This window comes from Molossus molossus, unplaced genomic scaffold (genome assembly GCF_014108415.1).
Source record: "Molossus molossus isolate mMolMol1 unplaced genomic scaffold, mMolMol1.p scaffold_m16_p_22, whole genome shotgun sequence".
Taxonomy (NCBI): Eukaryota; Metazoa; Chordata; class Mammalia; order Chiroptera; family Molossidae; genus Molossus; species Molossus molossus.
The window spans coordinates 36,207,685-36,227,411 of NW_023425358.1; the positions used below are offsets into that span (position 1 = coordinate 36,207,685).

At 63.2% G+C, this 19,727-nt stretch overlaps 1 protein-coding gene across 12 annotated transcripts in view; it reads right to left on the reverse strand.

The window, feature by feature from the left end:
- Nucleotides 1–19,727, reverse strand: part of NCOR2 (nuclear receptor corepressor 2) — a 172,213-nt gene that overhangs the window by 61,239 nt on the left and 91,247 nt on the right. For 11 of the 12 annotated variants that reach the window (XM_036276293.1, XM_036276287.1, XM_036276294.1 and 8 more), the window contains exons 14-18: nucleotides 19,285–19,339; nucleotides 18,037–18,135; nucleotides 5,722–5,846; nucleotides 4,455–4,627; nucleotides 1,917–1,979 (exon numbers count right to left, since the gene is read on the reverse strand). In XM_036276293.1, the coding sequence (XP_036132186.1) occupies nucleotides 1,917–1,979; nucleotides 4,455–4,627; nucleotides 5,722–5,846; nucleotides 18,037–18,135; nucleotides 19,285–19,339 (515 nt within the window). The remainder of the gene's footprint in view (nucleotides 1–1,916; nucleotides 1,980–4,454; nucleotides 4,628–5,721; nucleotides 5,847–18,036; nucleotides 18,136–19,284; nucleotides 19,340–19,727) is intronic. The other variant, XM_036276286.1, reaches the window with a different exon arrangement.

Here is a 19,727-nt window from a genome sequence, read left to right on the forward strand (position 1 = left end):
ACTCCCGTTCCCGGGCAACAGGGAGGGAGGCAGGGCCGGGCTGCCGTGACGACAGAGGGAGTCGGGCGTGGGAGCTCGGCCGGCGGGCTGGGACGTGAACAGGGAGCCAGCGGGTGGGTCCCAGGGCAATGTCACCGCCAACAGCGAGACCCCAGGGCCTGCCGTGTGGTTCAAAACCCACGCATTGCACACACACGGGGCCCAGCCCCCGAGAAGTGGAAACCACCCACGGGCCCGTCAACCCCAGAACGACTGAGTGACAGAGGTGGGTCGCCCGCACCGCGGAGCAGGACGCAGCCGGGCGGGAATGAGCCCCGACGCGCTGCCCCACGGGTGGGCCTGGCAGACGGATGCTGCCTGAGAGAAGCCAGACACCGAAGGGCGTGCACCGGGTGAGTCACCCGCGCGCGGGTCCGAGAGGCAGGCACGCAGGACAGAAAGCAGACCAGCAGGTGTGAGGCTCGGGCCCGGACGGCGCCTCCGTGCAACACTGTGAACACACTCGGCACTGCCAAACGGCACTGTCAGCGGCTGAAACAGTACATTGTGTGTGTTTTACCAGAACTGAAGGGAAAAAAAAATATCACAGTTTTCAATAAAGCCTCTTCCGCACCCCACGGTGCACCCCACGCAGAAACCACAGAGCGGATGCGGGGGACAGAGAAAAGCGACCCCAGGGCCCCTCGGGGGCTGACAGTACGTATGCCCTGCCGGGTCACAACAGCTCCAGGGGCCCCCTTTAGCCTCCTGAGCCTGTGGGAGGAGGCAGCTGGCTCCCCCAAATCTGAATGATGCTGGGGGTCAAGGACCCGCCTCCCCTGAGGGCTGGGAGCTGGAGCAAGGAGCCCGGCTGCCCAGGCGGAGGGGCCTGCTCAGTCCCCGAAGCACCAAGCCCAGCACCCTGTCCCGGGGTGGGCATGGGGCAGGCTGGCAGCCCAGGGGCCAGGGTCCCAGCCTCCAGGCCCAACTGCGCTCACACACGCGGTCGCGACACCAGCAGGCCCTTCACTGGGAAGGCCGTTTGCTCCCTGTCTGTTCCCCCGCGCGTCACGACCTGGGGTTCTGGACACAAAGAAGCCACATGTCAGGGACAGGAGCAGGGAGAGAGCGTGTTCCCGCCCCTCCACACTCGGCTCAGGACCTGGGCCATGCTTGGCCTCTGCCCCTCGCCTCCTCGTCCGTAACTCAAGGACGGAAACCAGGCCCTACTCCGGGCTGGGGTCCGGGGAACTGAGCCTGCAGGCAGAGGGAGCTCAGGGCCACCCCAGCCTTCCCGTCAGCACCGGCCAGGGAGGGGCCGGGCTGGAGGCGCTCCAGAGACCGGGATCCCCCCGGACACGGCCCATCCCCCCGTTCCTCACGGCCAACTGAGACACTCTGCCCACTTCACAGGTGGGGAAACAGGCCCAAGGACAGGTCACCAAGCCAGGAAGCGAAGGACCCAGCGATCGGCTCACACAACCATGCTGGTGGCTTCTGAGGGAGGACAGGGGCGGGCACCGGGGCACTCAGGAGCCAGACACCCCAGCCCTGCGGGACAGCCTGACCCTGGGATCCCACCGCGGTGGCCACCGGCAGGTGCTGACCCCCACCCGAGGTGCCCAGACGCACAGCTGCCGTCTACAGAGCCAGGAGGCGCCGACTCCGCAGGGAGCCTCCCACCGACCACGTGCACGGCAGGAGCGGTCTACTCCTGAGCTGTGACCCGACGGCACCCCGGGGACACTTCGCGGGGCCTGCAAATGTGGGCGCGCAGTCCCCTGTTCTGGAGGGCAAAACTGGGGCTCCGAGGGGCAATGACCAACCGGAGAACACCCCGGGAGCAGAGCTTGTCCCCCAGACCACACCGCCGCCCCGTCACGGCCCAGCACGTCGACGTGCCCCCGCGACCCCCGACCCCCGGCCGCAGGCCTCACCCTTCTTGGCGGTCTCCATCTCTTCCTCGGTCCAGCGGGAGCTCTCGCTCATCTCCAAGGAGGCTGCAAGGGAGGGCGCTGACGTCGGCACGGGCCACGGAGCTGCTCAGGCCCCGCTCCAGCCCCGCGCGACCGGCCGGGGTGTGCAGTCACCCCATTTCACAGGCGGGAAACCGAGGCAGTCCTGGGCCTGGTCCGACGGGGCTGCCCCCCTAGGAGCACCCTGACTCCGTGAGGAAGGGGGGCAGGGATGACAGGCACGAGAAACGTGGGCTCCAGAGGGCTGGGGCCTCATCTGAGCCGAGGCCCCCTGGGGGCTGGGTGGTGCTCAGCGGCTAGAGCGTCGGCCCTCGGACTGAGACAATGTTGGGTTCGATCCCTGGTCAACGGCATGTACCTCTGTTGCAGGTTCGATCCCCAGCACCAGGCTGGGTCATGCTGGAGGCAACCACCTGACGTGTTTCTCTCACATCGATGTTTCTCTCTCTCTCTTCCCCACCCCTCCCACTCTGTCTGAAATAAGTCGATGGAAAGATGTCCTCGGGTGAAGGTTATACATACAAATAAAAATGTTTCCAGACACGGCCAGTTGTCCTCTGGGCTGAGATGCCCTGACAGAGCCCTGGCCACAGGGCAACTGGTACGCTCTCCCCAGACTCTCGGTACCAGGAGGAATGCCACGTGGCGCTGGCCCCGAGTCGGCCAAGTCTCTGCTGTGGTGTGTGTCTGAGCCTGGTCTCTGAGTCTCCCTGCCCACTGTGACACCCCCGTGGCCAAGTCTCTGCTGCGGCCTGTGTCTGAGCCTGGTCTCTGAGTCTCCCTGCCTGTGACACCCCCGGGGCCACCCCTGCTCATCACTTACTGAAGACCCCAGGGAGGCCCTGGCTGGTGTGGCTCAGCGGGCAGAGCATCGGGCCTCACACGGAAGGGTCTCAGGTCGGACTCTGGTCAAGGACATGTACCTGGGTGGCAGGTTCAATCCCTGGCCCTGGTCAGGGTGTATACAGGAGGCTACCAATTGATAAGTCTCTCTCACATCGATGTTTCTCTCTCTCTCTCTCTCTCTCTCTCCCCCTCCCTCTGCTCTCTCTAAAGAAATATTCTCAGGTGAGGATTAACAAAAACAAAAACAAACAAAACAGCAACCCTGGTGGAGAGGGCGGCAGCTCCGTGGATCCAGAACAGTGCGGGGTTCGAAACCGGCTGGCAGCGGGGTAAATCCTAGCAGAGGGGAGTGTGCCCCACCCGCATGGGCACCTCCCCACTCCTGGCTGCCGGGCCAACTTCTCCCTTCCTCCCCACGGGACCCCGGGGGGGTGGGGCTGTGAAGTCTGAGACTCAGGTGGGCGTGCTGGGACCGCCCACTCTCTCTCCCACCCCCCGTCCAGCCCATCAGCAGCCCAGGCTCCAGAGCAACCCCCCGGAACTCAGGGACGCTGGCCCCAAGGGGCGGCTGGCCGAACAAAGCCCAAAGGCTGAGTTTGAACCCGACTTTACAGAAGCCGTATCCCTTCTCGAGGCCTCAAATCGCCCATCTATGAAATGGGTACACACTACTTCCCATGGAAAGAAGGGACAGACAGACCCTGGGTGTGGGGGAGGGGGTATCTGCGACAAATGGAAATTCACCTCCATCACTGCCACCTGGGGAGGCATCCTGCCGTGGACCGTGTTTGAGCCTCGCCTCTGGGTTCCCCTGCTCAGTCCCAGCACTCAGGGCCAGGGGTGGGGGCTCCCACAGAGGCAGGAGTGTGGGCCCCAAAGAGCCAGCATGGTACAGAGGACAGACACACATGGCTGCCCCCCGGTGGCTAAACTTGGAAACTGCTACTCAAGCCTTCAGCCCATAGGGGTGAATGTATGAGGAACCCAGGTGCCGACCAGGGGTAGGGCAGGGTGGGGACAGTTCGCACGCAGGTCCTTCTAAAAAGGGGCGGGAGCTACTCTGTCCAGCAGCTGCTACCCGGTGGAAATGCAGGCGGACCTGACTGACCAGCAGAACCCAAACTGGGGGTCTGGGTTTTTATGGGAACTCTCAGTTCTAGAATCACCACGGCTGCCGGCCACTGAGCACCTTCCGCACCCACCGGACTGTTGTAGGCTCCTCCCACACACGGAGTCATGGAAACGCGCACCCCATGGTTACAGGCAACCAGGATGCACAGAGAGGTTAAGGAAGTCACCCCAGGTCACACAGCAGGTTCACTTAGAGCTGGGACATTGCCCTGGTCAGTTTGTCTCAGTGGTTAGAGCATCGGCCTACAGACCACAGGGTCACGGGTTCGACTCCAGACAAAGGCATGTGCCTCGGCTGTTGTTCAGTCTCTGCGGCCCTGGTCGGGGTCATGCTGGAGGCAACAAACTGATGCGTCTCTCTCACATCGATGTCCCTCTCTCTCTATTCTCTCTCTCTCTGTCTCCCTCCCACTCTGTCTGAAAACAAATGGAAAACTATCCTTGGGGGAGGATTAACAAGAAAAGAAAGCGGGGACATGGAGCCTGCTGCGCCCCAGCGCCCTGCCCTGGCCCGCGACTCACCCAGCTCGGCGCTCTGCTGGGGGGTGGCCGCCTCCTCGCTGTTGGCCTCATTGGCCATCGAGCGGGTGATGCGGCCTTTGCGGCGCCCCTGGCTGTTGGCGGTTTTGCGGCCTTTGCAGGCCACTGCCTCCTTTTCATCGTTGTCCTCCCCAGAGGTGTCATCCGTCTTCTCCCTGAAGGCCAGAGAGGGCGACAGGGACGGTGTCACCGGGGTGCAGCGGCAAGAGACCTGCGCTTCTTGAGCGGGCGGAGCGCGGCAGGCAGCAGCCGGCCAGGCCTCCTGCTCACCGGGGAGCCGGCGGGAGCGGCCTGTACCCTGTCAACAGCTCTCAGCTCGTGCCCCCGACGGGAGCGGGCTGCCAGCTGACCGGGTGGCTCTGCCCGTCACTCGGTGAGGGTGGGGGTGAGGGGCTGTTTTGTGGAGACCCCGTCTCATACACCAGAGAAGCGCTCTGCGTCTGCGTGGGGTACAGCCATGCTCTCCCCAAAGAGGGGACTCCCAGCAGGGCGGTGTACCCCACGGCTCTTACAGAGGCTGCGCCAGGTGCGTGGGGGTGCAGGTGACCTTGACACCCAGACTGAGCCTTTCTCTGAGGCCGACTCAGGGGGGTGTACTGTGGGGCTGCTGAAGGTGATCCCCTCCGCCTCCCATCATCTTCCTGAAGGTCCTCCCGGGTGACGGCCAGATGTTCCGAAAGCCCGTTCCCGAGCCCGTCCCAGGCGCCTGGTGCCAAGCCCGCCATCGCCTCCTCCGCCCCCTTCCTGTGCGGGCCTCGGGCCGGCCGTGCTCCCTCCGCCCCGGCAGCCCCGGAGCGAAGCTGTGCCGTGAACCGTGAGGGCTTATCCTGACAGCGATCGTTCTGAAGGGGGGCTGCCTGCATGCCCAGTCCTCCGAGCTCCTCCGATCCCGTCCCCTCCCGGGGTCTCAGGAGACTAGCCCGGGGAGGGGAGGAGATGAAAGGGCAGAGTTCCAAAGCCATTGCCTGGATTTATTAGCTCAGGAGTGGAGCTCAAATGAGCTATCAGTGTGCAAGGTCTCGGGAGGGTTTGAGAGAGAAGGGCAGGGAGGAGGGAGAGGGGGAGGCTTCCGGGGGGGCTGTCAGGGGCCCAGCAGAAACGCCTCTCTTCCTGGCAGGCACTTTGGAGACACCATCAGCACGTCCCCGCACACCTGCACGGGGTCGCCCATGGGCCCCACCTGGGCCCAGCGCAGAGCCCGCCGCCTGGGGTCCCCCCGCCGCCTGGGGTCCCCGCCAGCCAGCCTTACTTGCTCAGCTCCTCCTTGTCATTCTCCACATCCGGCCTCTCCTCCTCCTTCTCGGCCTCCTTCTCCTTCTCCTCCTTCTCCTCCTGGTTGCTCCGGGGCATCTGCTGCTGCTGCTGCTGCTGCTGCTAGACCAGGGGTGGGGGGAGAAGGGGGGACAGTGAGGCAGGTGAGTCTGCACCTGGGCCCGCAGGCTGGTGGGGGTGAAGGGGAACATGGTGCAGTCGCTGGAAGAGGCCGTGGGCAGAGGATGCTGCGGATTTGGGGGTGCGGGGTCACAGAACCTAGGGCTCCCCAGGCGGGAGTCATGGAGTGAGGTGTAGGAAGTGCTGGTGCCAAATGCCTCCCCCGCCCCGCGGCTGTGTGACCTTGGAGGGTCCTGACCACTCTGTGCACTGACGCCTGACCCCTGAAGGGGGGGGTCCCTGCCTCCGTGTCAGCCAGGCGGCAGGGGTGTGGACCGGGAGCCGAGGGAGCAGGCGGGGCCCTGGTCAGCCTCAGGCAGGGGCAGAGGGAGCATCGGGGAGCCCCACACCCCGACTGCCAGCCCTGCCTTCCCCGCCAAGACTCAGGCGCCTCTCAGCCTCAGGTCCGTGCTCCGGCCCCTGGGGGGGGGGGGGCTGCCTGCCGCTGTGACAGGGCCGCTCTGCTGCCCGGGGCCCTCGGAGGGGAGGGGGAGCCCCCCATTTCACGCGGAGATCAAAACGCTCACAGCAAACCAGCCCCCCTTTCATGTCCTCCCAGCGAGGCCGGCAGGTGAGGTGGCCTCCAGCCAGCCTGCCCATCACACTGGGCCTCCCCAGACAGGAGAGGAAGTGGGGGTCCCCGGCGCATTCCCGCACGCCACCCGACTCCTTCTGGGCTGCCCGACTCCTTTCAAAGCACACGGATCGCCGTGGCCGCCCGAGCCCTCCCTGAGGGCAGCTGCCAAGCCGGACCCTCTCGCCACCCCCCGAGCCGAGTGAAGTGGAAATAAAGCTCCGAAAAGCTATTCAGTGTGAGCCAGGGGCCCGGTGCGGCCGACTTCCAGACCAAGGGGAGGAAACCCATCCAGTGGAGGAGGGGGTCCATTCTCCCCGTCACTCCTCTGAACCCGGAACTCGTCCCGTCGACGCCAGTCACTCCGGCTGCAGCCCACCCCCCAGGCCCCGGCGCAGCTGAGCACGGGGCAGCCGCGGGCATTCTGTGGGTGCCGGGGCACCGAACGGGGCTCTGCAGGACCCCGGCTCCCTGAGGCTGCACTAGTGTCCACCTGGAAGCCCTGGACAGGGTCTACGCCCCCTTCCCAAGAGCCCCCTCTTTTCTGTAAGAGGAGAGGAAAGAGACAGGCGCAATGACCAGCCTCCGACAGCCTCTCCCCCCATGTCGCTGCTGATTCCGACGGGAGCCAGTGACCCTGAACTAGCCCGTTCCCACACCGAACCCTCAAACCCCGAGGCTAATCTTCCAGCAGCCCGGGAGCCACAGACCAAGGTGCTTCTGGAGCCGGCCTGCAGGGGGAGCCAGGCCCAGCGCTCTCCCCGTTCACATGGGGCAGAGGGATGAGTGGAGTGGGGGCCCGGGGCCCAGGGCGGGGAGACGGCTTGGCTCCCTGAGGACTCACACCCTGGCCAGCTGGGCCACCTGTCTCCACCTGTCGCCTTGCCAGCTCTGGCACCCCTGGGAACCCACGCCCAGGGCTGGAACCCGGCAGGGCCTTTCCAACCACACGGCGTCTCCCAAGACGGCCCTCCGCGGTGTCTGTGCCAAGAACCCCCAAGGGGCTGCAGCTTCACTCCAACGTTTTCCCTGCTGCCCCCTCAGTGGCCTCTCTCCTGATCACCTGCCATCGTCCTCTGGGTCTAGGCCGGTGGGGCTCCAGGCCCCTTGGGATCTGATCCCCGCAGGCGCTGTCTGCCCCCCACAGCCAGCAAGTGTCGCTCCCCATCGAGGCCCCGGCCCAGCCTCTCAGCCCCTCGGCACCCCGGCCCCGCACTGATGCACCCCGATCGTGAGGGCTGAGCCCAGGGGGCTGCACCTGCACCCGGCATGGAGCCAAGTGCCCCTCCGAGTCCTCAAAAAGCCCCGCGGAGGAAGATGCTGGCACTTCCCGAGTGCTTCCGTCACACCCACATTCTGCTGGCCCGGTCCCGACCTGTCTGAAGTCCTGAGGGTGACAGGGAGGATCAGAAAGCCCCCAGTACCGGCGACTCGTCCCGGGCACCACGAGCGCCCCTTGCGAACACGACCCGTGAACGCCCTCGGTCAACCTCAGGGGGAAGCGTGGTCCTCACCAGCCAGCACCCTGCCTCCGGGCTCGCGCCCACCTGGGCACGTCCTGGGCGATTCAAGGGCTGCAGCCCGACCACCGGGGAGCTCGGGGAAGTCCTCAGAGGCCGCACCCCCCCAGTCACGCGGGAAACCTCGGGGTGAGGGCCAGGTATCGGTGGGTTTGAATTCCCAGGTGATTCCAAGGGGCAGCTGGGTGTGAGAACTGGCCCTCAGACCAGGAGCTGGACCCCGCTTTCCGGAAGGCCCAGCCGCCGCCGACTTCGGGGTGCTGCTCCTTCCATCTGTCAGGGCCACTCTGCTCTGCGCTGGCAGCGAGGCAGCAGCCAAACTAAACAAATGAGTGGGGCCGTGTACCGATAAAACTTTATTGACAAAAACTGCTGACACCGGAACGGTGCAGCTCTGACTGGGGGGGTCTGGGGCAGGATGATGCTGGGCTCCCAGACCGCAGACCCCTTGCCCCTGGCAGCAGGTGAGGGTGCCTGTGGATCTGGGGGAAGAACCAGCCAAACCCCAGCCCCTCAGATGATCCTGCAGCTCGTGAAGGGGTCCTATTTGCCTCTCAGACCCGACACCGGTCAGGATGCGCTCCCTGCCCAGTGCTCGGTGGGAACGTACCCCCCACACCACAGCACGGCTCTGCGGAAAAGCTGGCCGAGTGTACGGTTGGCCAGAGACCTCAGCTCCAATCCCGAGGGACCTGCTTCCAGAGCTGAGTGCCGGACAGCAACCCCCGACAGCCGAGCGGCGCCACGGTCCCCGCCCAGCGGCTTCGAGGCCAGCAGCACGGATAAACACGGCAGTGCCGGCAGCGCCCCAGCGTCGGAGAAGGCCGTCTCCTCGTGGCACACCTCGTTAACCAAGTCCTCCCAACAACCCTCATGCTAGCCGGGTTATAAGAGAGAAATACAAAGACACAGAGAGGTTCAGCAACTCACCCAAGGTCACACAGCATTTCCGAGCAAGATGCTACAGGCAGGTGCTCTGTCTGCCACCTTGGGCTAGGAGATTAGAGACTCCTCACCCCCACTCAAGCCCAACTGTGCCACCCACTTGTCCGTTCCCCCCACAAGCATGCTCTGAGCCCCCAAGGGGAACACGAAGCCACAGCTACCCGCGGTCCCCGACGGCACAGAGGGAGTCAGCACGTCAGGTGATGAAGACAAGGAACAGAAAGAGGCTGCAGTGACGAGGAAACTGGGTACCCAGCACACCGCACACGGGGCCGCCTCACCCTGGCCCACGGGACGAGGGAGGCAGACTGAGCTGAGTCCCCAAGGCTCCTGGTGGAGAAGGATGAGGGGACATTCCAGGGCGGGGACCTGCATGGGCAAGGCAGGCTGACATGAAGACGCCCACGGTCCTCACGGATGACACCCTGGACATGCTGACCCGCTCGGCTGCCTTTCAGACCCACACTGGGGACAGGAGCGTCCTGCCGCCACTGCTGTGGCGGGGACAGCGTGGCCCACCCCGTGGCCAAGGCAATGTGGCAGCTGGTGGAGGGAGAAGTGGCGTTGGAGCCAGGAGAGAAGCAAGTCCAGGGAGAGGGGAACTACAATCGGGGGGGGCGGTGGGACCAAACCCTCCGACAACAGGTCCTCGAAGCTCGTTCGGAGACCCTCTTGAGACCCAGCAGCACCGACTGTGCTCCATCTCATTCATTCATTCAACAAACACCTGCTGAGCAGCTACTGTGTGCCCGGGGCCTCCAGCCAGAGCATCCCAAGAGGGGTCTGCCCTCATCACACCCTCAGGTCTGGGCAGTGGGGAAGGGGGACCCCAGGAGCCCGAGGGTGGTGGGAGGTGGGGTCAGGGGTCAGACCAAGGCAGAACAGTGTTCTGTTGGCTGGCAGCCCCTCCTTATCACGGATCCAGTCCACCAGAGGGGTGCCGCCTCAGTCGTGGGGGGCGACTCCTTACCGCTCCTCGTCAGGAAGGTTCTCCACCTTCCTGACGCCATGACCTCTAACACAGCTCCTCGTGCCCTGGCCGGTTTGGCTCAGCGGTTAGAGCATCAGACTGCGGTCTGGAGAGACCCGGATTCGGTTCCCGCTAAGGGCGCGTACCTCGGTTGCAGTTTGTCCCCGGCCCTGGTCGGTCGTGTGGGTGGCAGCCACTCGATGTGTCCCTTTCACGTCAATGTTTCTCTTTCTCTCTCTCTCTCTCTCTCTCTCTCTCTCTCTTCCTTTCTCTCCTTCCTACTCTATCTGAACAAAAAATGGAAAAAATGTCCTCAGATGAGGATAAAAAAATAAAATAAAATACAGCTCCTCGTGTTGCGGTGACCCCCAACCACAACATTATTTTTGTTGCTACTTCATAACAATAATTTTGCCACTGTTATGACTTAGGCTACTCCCGTGAAAGGGTCATTCGACCCCCAAAGGGGTTGCGACCCACAGGTTGAGAACCTCTGCCTTACAAGATGCAGGCAAACGTGGCTGGAGCCAGCCAGCTCCTACCCGCTCAGGGGACCGGACTTCAATGTCCACCTGCAGGCCGGTCATCCAACCACCGCCGTTAAGGGGTGAAACCCCTAACTTACAGTTAAAGACACTGTAACAAGAACAGGGGCTGCAGGGACTGGAAACTCCCTGATGAGCTGACTCCATCTGGAGGTCCCCATGCTCTCGGGGCTCCTGACGTCACTGGGTGTATCCACATGGCAGAGACAGGACGCAGTGACGCGCCGTGTGGACCCTTCCCAGTGCCACGTCCAGTGACGTCCGGCGGAATCGTGGTGTTAGCACCAGGGCCATCGGCACGGCCTCGGATGGGGCCTCGCTGGTGGCTAAACCCTCCCCCGCATTCACTGCCCCAGGCCGACAGACCCTGAGCAACACCTCACACAGCTCGGGGGCCCTGCTACTTTTTATTGTTTTTATATCCTCACCTGAGGATGTTTTTCCATTTATCTTCAGAGAGAGTGGGAGAGAGGGGAGAGGGGAGAGAGAAAGAGAGAGAAAAACATCGATGTGAGAGAGACACATCAATAGGTTGCCTCCCAAGACCCCGACCAGGGCCAGGGACCCAAACCGCAACCAAGGCAGGTGCCCTTCACCAGAATCGAACCCGCGACTCTTTGGTCTGCGGGCAGAGGCTCTAACTGCTGAGCCAAACCAGCCAGGGCCAAAGTTCTGCTTTATTTTTTTAACTAATCTTTTGTCTTTTCTTTATTGATTTTAGAGAGAAAAAGGGAGAGAAAGAGACAAAAATATTGATGAGAGAGAACATCGGTTGGCTGCCTCCTGCACGCCCCCCACTGGGGATCAGGCCCACAACTGGGCATGTACCCCGACCTGGAATTGAACCGGCAGCCTCTCGGTGCAGGGTCGACGCTCCACCACTGAGCCACACCGGCTGGGCCAAAGCTCTGTTTTAAATCGTCAATGAGACCCTGTCCTCCCAGCCAGGGGTGGAATCAGAGGCCCGTTTCTAGCCCCTGCCCACCTCGCCCCCTTCCCTAGGGCTGCACCCCCACCTCCCTAGGGATGCCACACTGTTCCTGCCTCAGGGCCTTTGCCCAGCTGTGCCCTCTGCCTGGCCAGTTCCTTCTCGTCACTCAGGTCTGAGTGGCCATGACACCCCCTCGGGGAACCCTCAGGAGTCAGCTCCCTTCAAGCTTCCGCCCCTCATCCGCCGCCTCCGCTGCCCACCTCCCACGTGGGTGTCAGTCCGGGACCGCATCTACTCGCTCCCTAACCGCTTGGGACAATGACCCCAGGAAAATACAGATTCCCAGGTGGCCCAGGACACTCCAGCGGCGGTGACTGCTTCTCGAAGCCTGGCAGCCCAGCTGGGATGTCCGGGTGCCCGCCTGTCAGCCTCCCCCCGCCGGGGTCCGACTGATGCGCATGTTTTCTGGGCGGGACTCACACGCTCTGTGTCCTCCTCCCCTTTGATGTGGTTTCCCCAGCCACCACATCACGGCCCACGAGGCTGTGTTTTTCTTCTCCCAAAACAGCAGCCCAGCTTGATGGGTCCCTGGGGTACTGCCTCTCCTGCCTCCCGGGGGCCCACGCTCCAGCTGCCGTACTGAGAACGGCACCCCCTGGGGCATGTCTGGGGGACCGTGGGCCTGGAGGAGCCTCCCACGGGTCTGTTCCCACTTAGCGCACGGCGGGGCGGGGAAGCGGGGACATCTGCTCACTGGAGCCCTAGGCCCAGCTGCCCCCCGCAGAGTCGAGCAGCTGCCTCCTGCAGCCTGGGCCGCAGGGAAGAGGGCGACCCCCCAGCTGGACCCAGCCCTGCCCGGGTGGCCGTCTGGGGTGCCACGCAAGGGGATCACGGTCACACGGCCCCGCCTGGAGGCAGCTCGGCCCTGCCTGGCCTTCCGCATGTTCCCACCAGACTGCACCGGGTGGGCCATGCGGGGGGAGGCAGGCCAGGCCCTGGGAACCAGACCCACAGCTGCAGTGAGGGCCCCGCCCCCACGGACCGCGCCTGAACACCTTCCTGGGTCACACTGTCCTCATTCAGGCTGCCCAGCCTCCGGAGCCACAGCGAGGGGGCAGGGTCACCGGTCCCTGAGCAGGGAGCCTGAAGAGGAGGCTGGGGGAGGGGTGGGAAGCGGGATCGGGGTGCGGAGGAAGGTGAGAGGCCCCGACTTGGAGAGTCCAGGGAGGAGGGTGTGTGTGTGTGCGCGCGCGTCTGGGAGCTATGCGGGAGGCAGAGCAGGCAGACAGAAACAAAATAACAAACATAGATCAACCCAGAAAGAAGCAGGAGACGGGCGAGAGGTCTGCCCCCCGAGGCCGGGGCAGCGGGACAGGAAGAGCGGCAGCCCGAGGGCGTGCAGGCTGGAAGCTGGAGGGAGGAAGTGGTCCCCTCCCTGGACTTCCCCGGCCCAGGCCCTGGGAGGGGCAGACCAGAGGCTGGGCGCCCAGGAGGGGTGTTTCCCATCCCTGTGCCCAGCTCCGTGGACAGAGACCACAGACCACGTAGCCACGAGGAGACCCAACCGACCAAACTCCCCCGTTACCCACTGTCCCCTCCGGGCCCAACCGGACGAGCCCAGTGACCACTCACCCTTGGCGACACGCTCCCTCCACAGCACGGCCCCCCCATCCCCGGGAGGCCAGGCCACACGGTCACCACTGCTGCTGGGACAGGCCCCAGTGCCTGGCAAGCGACAGCCTCACCCTAGGCTCCCTGGCGGTCTGCAGTTAGCCCAGCTACTGACCACAGCATTCCTGGGCTCGGCTTTGCCATCAGCGGAGATAACTCGGCCCCCTCGTCCATGAATCATGAACTATAAACCACTGGGCCGCCACCCAACGCTCGGAGCCGGCCCAGCGTCGGACAGTGATTCACCTCAAGGAGAGGACGCTCGGGCCACAGCCCAGAACACGGGTTCACCAGCCGCTCAGGCTGAATCTCCGGGCGCAGGGGCCAGGAGACGGGGGCTCAGCCCTCGCCGGCCAAGGCTCAGGCGTAAGGGCTCCGGGGTGTGAGCACAAAGGGGCTGTCACCCCAAACGTTTATGGCGGGGCCTGCATCTTCCTCTATCAGAATACGAAGAGGCCTCCACAAAGTTCACAGCCCCCTGCTTTAAAGAAGCAAGCCACCCTGGTGGTCCAGGCAGGGCTCCCCGGCCCCCAGACGGCGCAGGGCCAGGCGGCATCGCAGGGCACGCTGGGACGGGCCTTGTCTCTGGGGCAGGGCGGAGGTGAGGGGTTGTCACCTGTCTGGGTGTGGGGACCCTGTACTGCGCGTGCTGTGGCTGAGCATTTGGTCAGGTCATGAGCACTGCAAAGGGCGGTTTGCAAATATGCAGGATTTGTCCCCCCGGACAGACTGGCCAGGTCCCCTTCCAGAGCGGACATGGCTGTCCCAGCCACAGAGAGTGCCCTCAGCTGTCCAGGGCCTGTGGCCCGAGACCCGGCCCTCGCAGCCCCCCCCCAAAGACCTCGAAGGCCATCCCAGCTCCAAAGCACCCTGCTGGCCAGTCAGGGCTCCAGTGAGCCTGCACTAGGCCTCGGTTTCCCCTTGTCACCTTCCTCTATCCTCGGGGCGTCCCTGGGGCCCTCCCCAGTAAGCCTCCTGCAGGCTGAGGTTCTGAGAGATCCCGGCCCAGCGCATCAGCACGGCCAGGGCGCCAGTGAGAAAGGCAGGCTCCCCGCCCCCCAAGGATGCCGTCCAGGCTCCGCGATTCCCCGGCCCTCCTGGGGAGAGTGTGGGAGCTTCCGCTGGGTGCCAGCAATGCCTCAGGGCTGGGACTCAGGGTCACCGCTCTGACCCTGGAGGGCACAGCCCGAGGACAGGCCGGTGGTGGTGGGAGGAGGAAGACGGTGTTCAGGGAGGATCAATTCCCACTGTCAGCACACCATGCTCTTCTGCTCTGGGACCCGGCGTGTGAGCCTGGAGCCCGCTTGTCACCCCCGGTTCAGTCCCACGGAGGCAGGGACGGCAAGGAGGGAGCACGAGGAGTCATGGGGCACCCCGCCGGGCGAGGAGGCAGCAGCTCAGGAAGGGCACCTGGGCCCGGCCACGCAGCCTGGAGGGTGGCGCTGTGCCCCCCCTGTCGGCACCTGGGCAGCCGCCCTGCGCGTCCACCTCGGCAGCTCTTCACCGGGACAGTCTGCGAGGTGACAGGCGGGCCCCGCCTCGCCTCCGACTTTGTGGGTGGCAGAGCACGGGCGCCTCCTTTCTCCATCCGGGGCACCCCAGCCTGGGCCACCACAGCTTGAGTGGAAGACGAAATCTCTCTGGAGAAGCCCACGAACTCAGCATCACAGGGGCCATGGCTAATCCAGGGCAGCTCGGACAGGAAGAGGAAACAAAAGCGTCTGTGCTATAAATAACACTCCCGTGCTCTGCCTGGCGGGTCTGGCTCGGCGCTTAGAGCGTCGTCCCGCAGACCAGAGTCGCGGGTTCGACTGCGGTCAAGGGCACGCACCTCGGCTGCGATTCAATTCCTGGTCCTGGTTGGGGTCGTGCGGGAGGCAACCAACTGGTGTGTATCTATCATATCAATGTCTCTCTCTCCCCCTCCTTCCCGCTCTATCTGATAGAAATCAGTAGAAAATGCCCAGCTGGTGTGGCTCAGTGGTTGAGCGTCGACCCTGCACCAAGAGGTCGCCGGTTCGATTCCCGGTCAGGGCACATGCCCAGGTTGTGGGCCTGATCCCCAGCGTGGGGCATGCAGGAGGCGGCCAATCGATGTTCTCTCTCATCGATGTTTCTATCTCTCTCTTCCTCTCCCTTCCTCTCTCTCTAAAATCGATAAAGAAAAAAAATGCCATGTTCCCCAGTGCCCTAAACCACACAATCCCTCCCTTTTTTAAAAATCCTCACCCGAGGATACTTCTCCATTTATCTTCCGATAGAGTGGGAGGGGGAGGGGGAGAGAGAGAGAGAGAGAGAGAGAGACATACACTGGCTGCCTCCCACACAACCCCAACCCCAACCAGGGCCGGAAACCGAACCGCAACCGAGGTCCGTGCCCTTGACCGGAATCAAACCTGCAACTCTTCGGTCTAACCACGGAGCCAAGCCGGCCAGGCCACCATCCCTTCCTTTCCTCTTGCCCTCGTCCTCCCACAACCTAACTCAGAGGTCTTATACGGGAGCTGAGGGCAGACTTCAAGAGCAAAGTTGAGTTGTTGGGCCTACACAGTGTTTTACTGGTGCTTTTGAGGCAATTTCATATAAACCAGATCCCCAGCCGGCTCGTCATAAAAATCGGAAGGTACAGGGCCACGTGGCCAAGAGTCAGGGGGAGCTGACACGCGGCGCAATCTCTCCAGTTAGCCGCAGGCCTCACCAACCCCTACTGCCTCCACGGACACAGTGAGCTGCCCTACGTCATCCTGTTGCACCTGTCTTCCCCACAGAGTAGAGAAACACCTATTTGCTCATCCGATGTGAGCAAGTCAAAGGGGGTCTCCTGACTTTTCCCCATTCCTTCATTCAAGACCCTGGAAGGTACTGGGACCCCTGTTCCGAAGACTCGGAGGGCACTGGGCTCTCTCAGGCCCCGAGCCTTTGTACCTGCTGTTCCCTCTGCCCGGGACACCCTCACTTCCATCATCTTGGGGTCCCTGCCTCTGTGGAGGCGCTCAGGCAGATCCAGTGCTGTCCTGGAGCTGCCCACTGTACCTGGTCTCTCAGCCAGCACGCCCAGCACTCCAATGCCCAATAGACAGAGGAGCCAACAAGCAAGGCCTGGACACCACAGAGTGAAAGGCATGGCGGCCAGGAGACACAGGGCACTTACACCCCCCACCCCCAGGACTCCTCGGGGGCCGTCTCCCTCCTAAATGACGTCCACACAGGCTCTGCCTCCCGCATGCGACAGGGCTCTCGGCACAGGGCGAGGAGCCGATGGGCCCCATCTATCCCCTTTCCTCTGCAGAGCCCCAGGAAGGCCTCAGGAGCCCACCCCAGTGCCCCCACAAAGATGGGGAGGGCCTGGCAAGACCAGCGAGAGAACTGACACAGGCAGATACTCAACAAACACCTGACAATGAGCCTTTCCCTCTCCCTCTATTTGGCCCCAGTCCCCACTAGTCCCGACTGCCTCTCCTGCCTCCGCCTAGTGACGCTTCCTGCCTGCCATTTATTTGCTCTGCTGCCTCTCGGTCTGGAATGTTCCTGAACACACTTTGGTTTCCAAAACCAGCTAAGTCTTCAGAATGAAGACGCTCCAAGCCAGCAAGGCCTCAGGTCATACACCTGTCGGGGGGCAAGCAGGCTGGCCAACTGTGTCTACACAGACAGAGGGGAAAACCGCGGCCGCCAGGCAAACGGGCCACCCGTTGAGGATCCAGACCAAGGAGGCCCGGCGCTCCGTCTCAATCACGCAGCGAGGGCTTGTTTGATCCGTCGACAGACTTGTTTCCCTACTCACCCGCGGTTTAACCGACGGGAAAGGGGACCCCGTTCCTGAAGCTGAGTTCCCGGAAAACGAGAGACAAGGGATTCGGGTCAGAAAGCCGCGTGGACTGACCCGTCACAGGCTGTGGAACTTGATCACTGAGTGGCTGCTTCACAGTGGACACCGGGACCCCCTGGTGATGGCTGAACTTGATCCGGGGCTCAGGGTGCTTCCCAGATGACTCCAGCGCCAGGGGGAACCCACCTAAGGAAACCTCAGGGTCCTATCACCCCAGCTCATGCACCGCTGGCCTTCGTCACACTACCCTGCGCTCCGAGGCCACAGTGCCCCGAGGGAAGGACGCATCTCAACCAGCTCCCGTCCAGCATCCAACAGCGGCACCCAATGCCCTCTGCAGTGTCGGCCCAAATTCCCCGCCTCCTCCCGCCGGGTGCTCCCAGCATCACGGCCCAGGGCCCACGCTCAACAGCCCGGAAGTCGGGCAAATCCATTCCCTCCCCTCAGCTCCCAAACACCAAACACTCAGGATCCCACTTGGACAAGTGCCAGTGACCTCATCCTCTTCACCATCATCCACTGAATATTTTTTTTCAACCAACTCCTTTTTCTTTTAACTCAGAGGTCAACAGACTCTTCTGTAAAAATCCAGAGAGAAAAGGTTCTAGGCTTTGCAGTGTGGGTCGACTACGCACCGCGGCTGTTGCCACGGAAATATGTAAATGAACGGGCGCGGCTATGTGCCAATAAAACTTGATTCACAAAAGTAGATGGCGGGCCAGAGTCCGCCAAGCGCTACTCTGACTTAAATAATCCTTCAGTCTCCCCCTACGCCGTAAAGTCTGAAAAGTCACAGGTTGACGACGCACTGGCTGGTCTTTCTTTCAAATACGCACTAAAGTAAACACACAAAACTAGTAAGTTTTCAAATGTGAGGTTTGTGGGCCAGCCCACATCAGCCTAAGAACCCGGCCCTCGCTCCGAGAACGTAGCCTGTTAACCACGGGGACGATGGGTCACCACGCTGAGTTCTAGAATTTTCTGGGCTGAGAAATGGCCATTTCTCCTCGCTCTGTTGTCTGCTGCTGGGGACAGCCAAAGGCCCCCAGAGAGTGTCCCAGCCACCACTGAGGGGGGCCGAATGGAGGGAGCCCGAGGCTGAGCATGCTGGGAACCGATCCCCAGCCCGGCCCCGCCCCACCCCTCACCTGGCTCTTCCCGCGGCGCCGGTAGCTCCGCCTCACCAGGCTCTTGTAGTTCTCATTCTTCTTGGTCAGGTAGTAATAGAGGACACACTCGGCCACGGTCTGCGGGCGGGAGAGAGCGCTGAGTGCAGTGTGGGCGGTCAGAGCGGGCGGCCGGAGCCGCCGGCCTGGGTTCAAATCCCGCCTCTTCCCCGTCCTGGCTATGTGACCCTGGCCAGGCTACCTGACCCGTCTCAGTTTTCCCACCTGTCAAACGGGGATACTAACAGCACAAACTTCAGCGTTGTTGTCAAGATCCAGGAAGTTAATAAGCACCCAGGACAGTGCCCGGCACTGAGGGCACATGACGGAGGTGTCACCTGTTCTGACCGTCGCTGCTGCTACCGCTGATGACAAAGCTGCCACCCCGGCCCCAGGACAAGCCTCCAGCTCCCAGCTGGGCAAATTCAGGCCCCCGACCTGGGTCTGGGGTCTCCTTCCTCTCACCCCGGCCTGGACAACCACTCCCAAGCTTGGTGCGTCCAGACTGACTGACATCCCCACGAAACTCTTCATCTCCTGAAATGTCTGCATCTTTTCTCTGCCTCGGCCTCATCCATGTGGACCTGGATCACCAGCTTCCCCCACCTGGGGCCGCTGTGGGCACCGCCCTACCAGCCTCAGGGTGGCACAGAGGGGGCTTTACTGAGTCTCTCTGCCAAGAGGGAGCTGGAGCAAGAAGGGACGCTGCCCCAGGCTGACTGGGGCCAAGGTGGGGTTCGAGGGTCAGTGCTGCGGGCAGGTGTGTCTGAGGGGACAGGGACTCGCCAGCCTGCCTGGCTTGGCACGAGGTGGCGGCATCAGGTGGGCATCAGAGGAACAAGGTAGGTCATTACATCCAGCCCCTGAAAGAACACCACTCTGGCCCATAAAGCCCTAATGAGGACACCTTGGCTTCCAGAAGCTGTGCCCAATCCGCGAGGGCGCTGGAGGACGCTGGCGGCCACGCAGGAGGCGCCGGTCCAGACACCCAGAGCGGCTCTCCTGGGTTTCCCAGCCGGGAGCTCCGCCCCCTGAGCCCAGGAAGCTGGGGCGGGGCCTGTGGCTGCTTCTCCCAGACGAGAAGGGCAGTGTTGGCAGAGGACGGCGAGGGGCTGGTGGGCACAGGCCTCGCGGGTGTGGGGGGGCGTCGCCCCAGCCCGGTGGCTGCCATGGGAGTGAACGCCAGTGGGGCGCGGGGCGGGGCGGCGGGGCAGGCGGGGCACGACTCACCTTCCTCTCCAGGAAAGATGCGATCAGACCGAAGTTCTTGGGGTGCTGCATGAACCTGTGGGGAGAGAGCGGTGGGCCTGAGACCAGGCCGACGGGGGCTGCCCAGCTGGGTGGCCACTGCGCTCCCGGGCGCCTGCCATCCGCTGGCCCAGCCGGCTGGGCACCGCCCCACTCGGAGCAATTAAGCCCAGGGGGGTGTGGGAAGGGCTGGGCGGGCGGGCCAAGGGCTAAGAGAGGGCGTTCCTTGGAGTGAGTCACTCGTTTTAGCGCCTTTGAAAATATATTTGTTTGTCCTGCTGGAGGCGGCTTCCAGGAAAAATGAGGACATGGCATTCGGCTCTTTGGTGGAGTCCCCCCCTTTCAAAATCTGCTTTTGTTTCTATCTCCAGCTGGGCCTGGGAAGCTGGCCTGGCCTGGCCCACGCGCCCCCCCCTCCCCCAGCC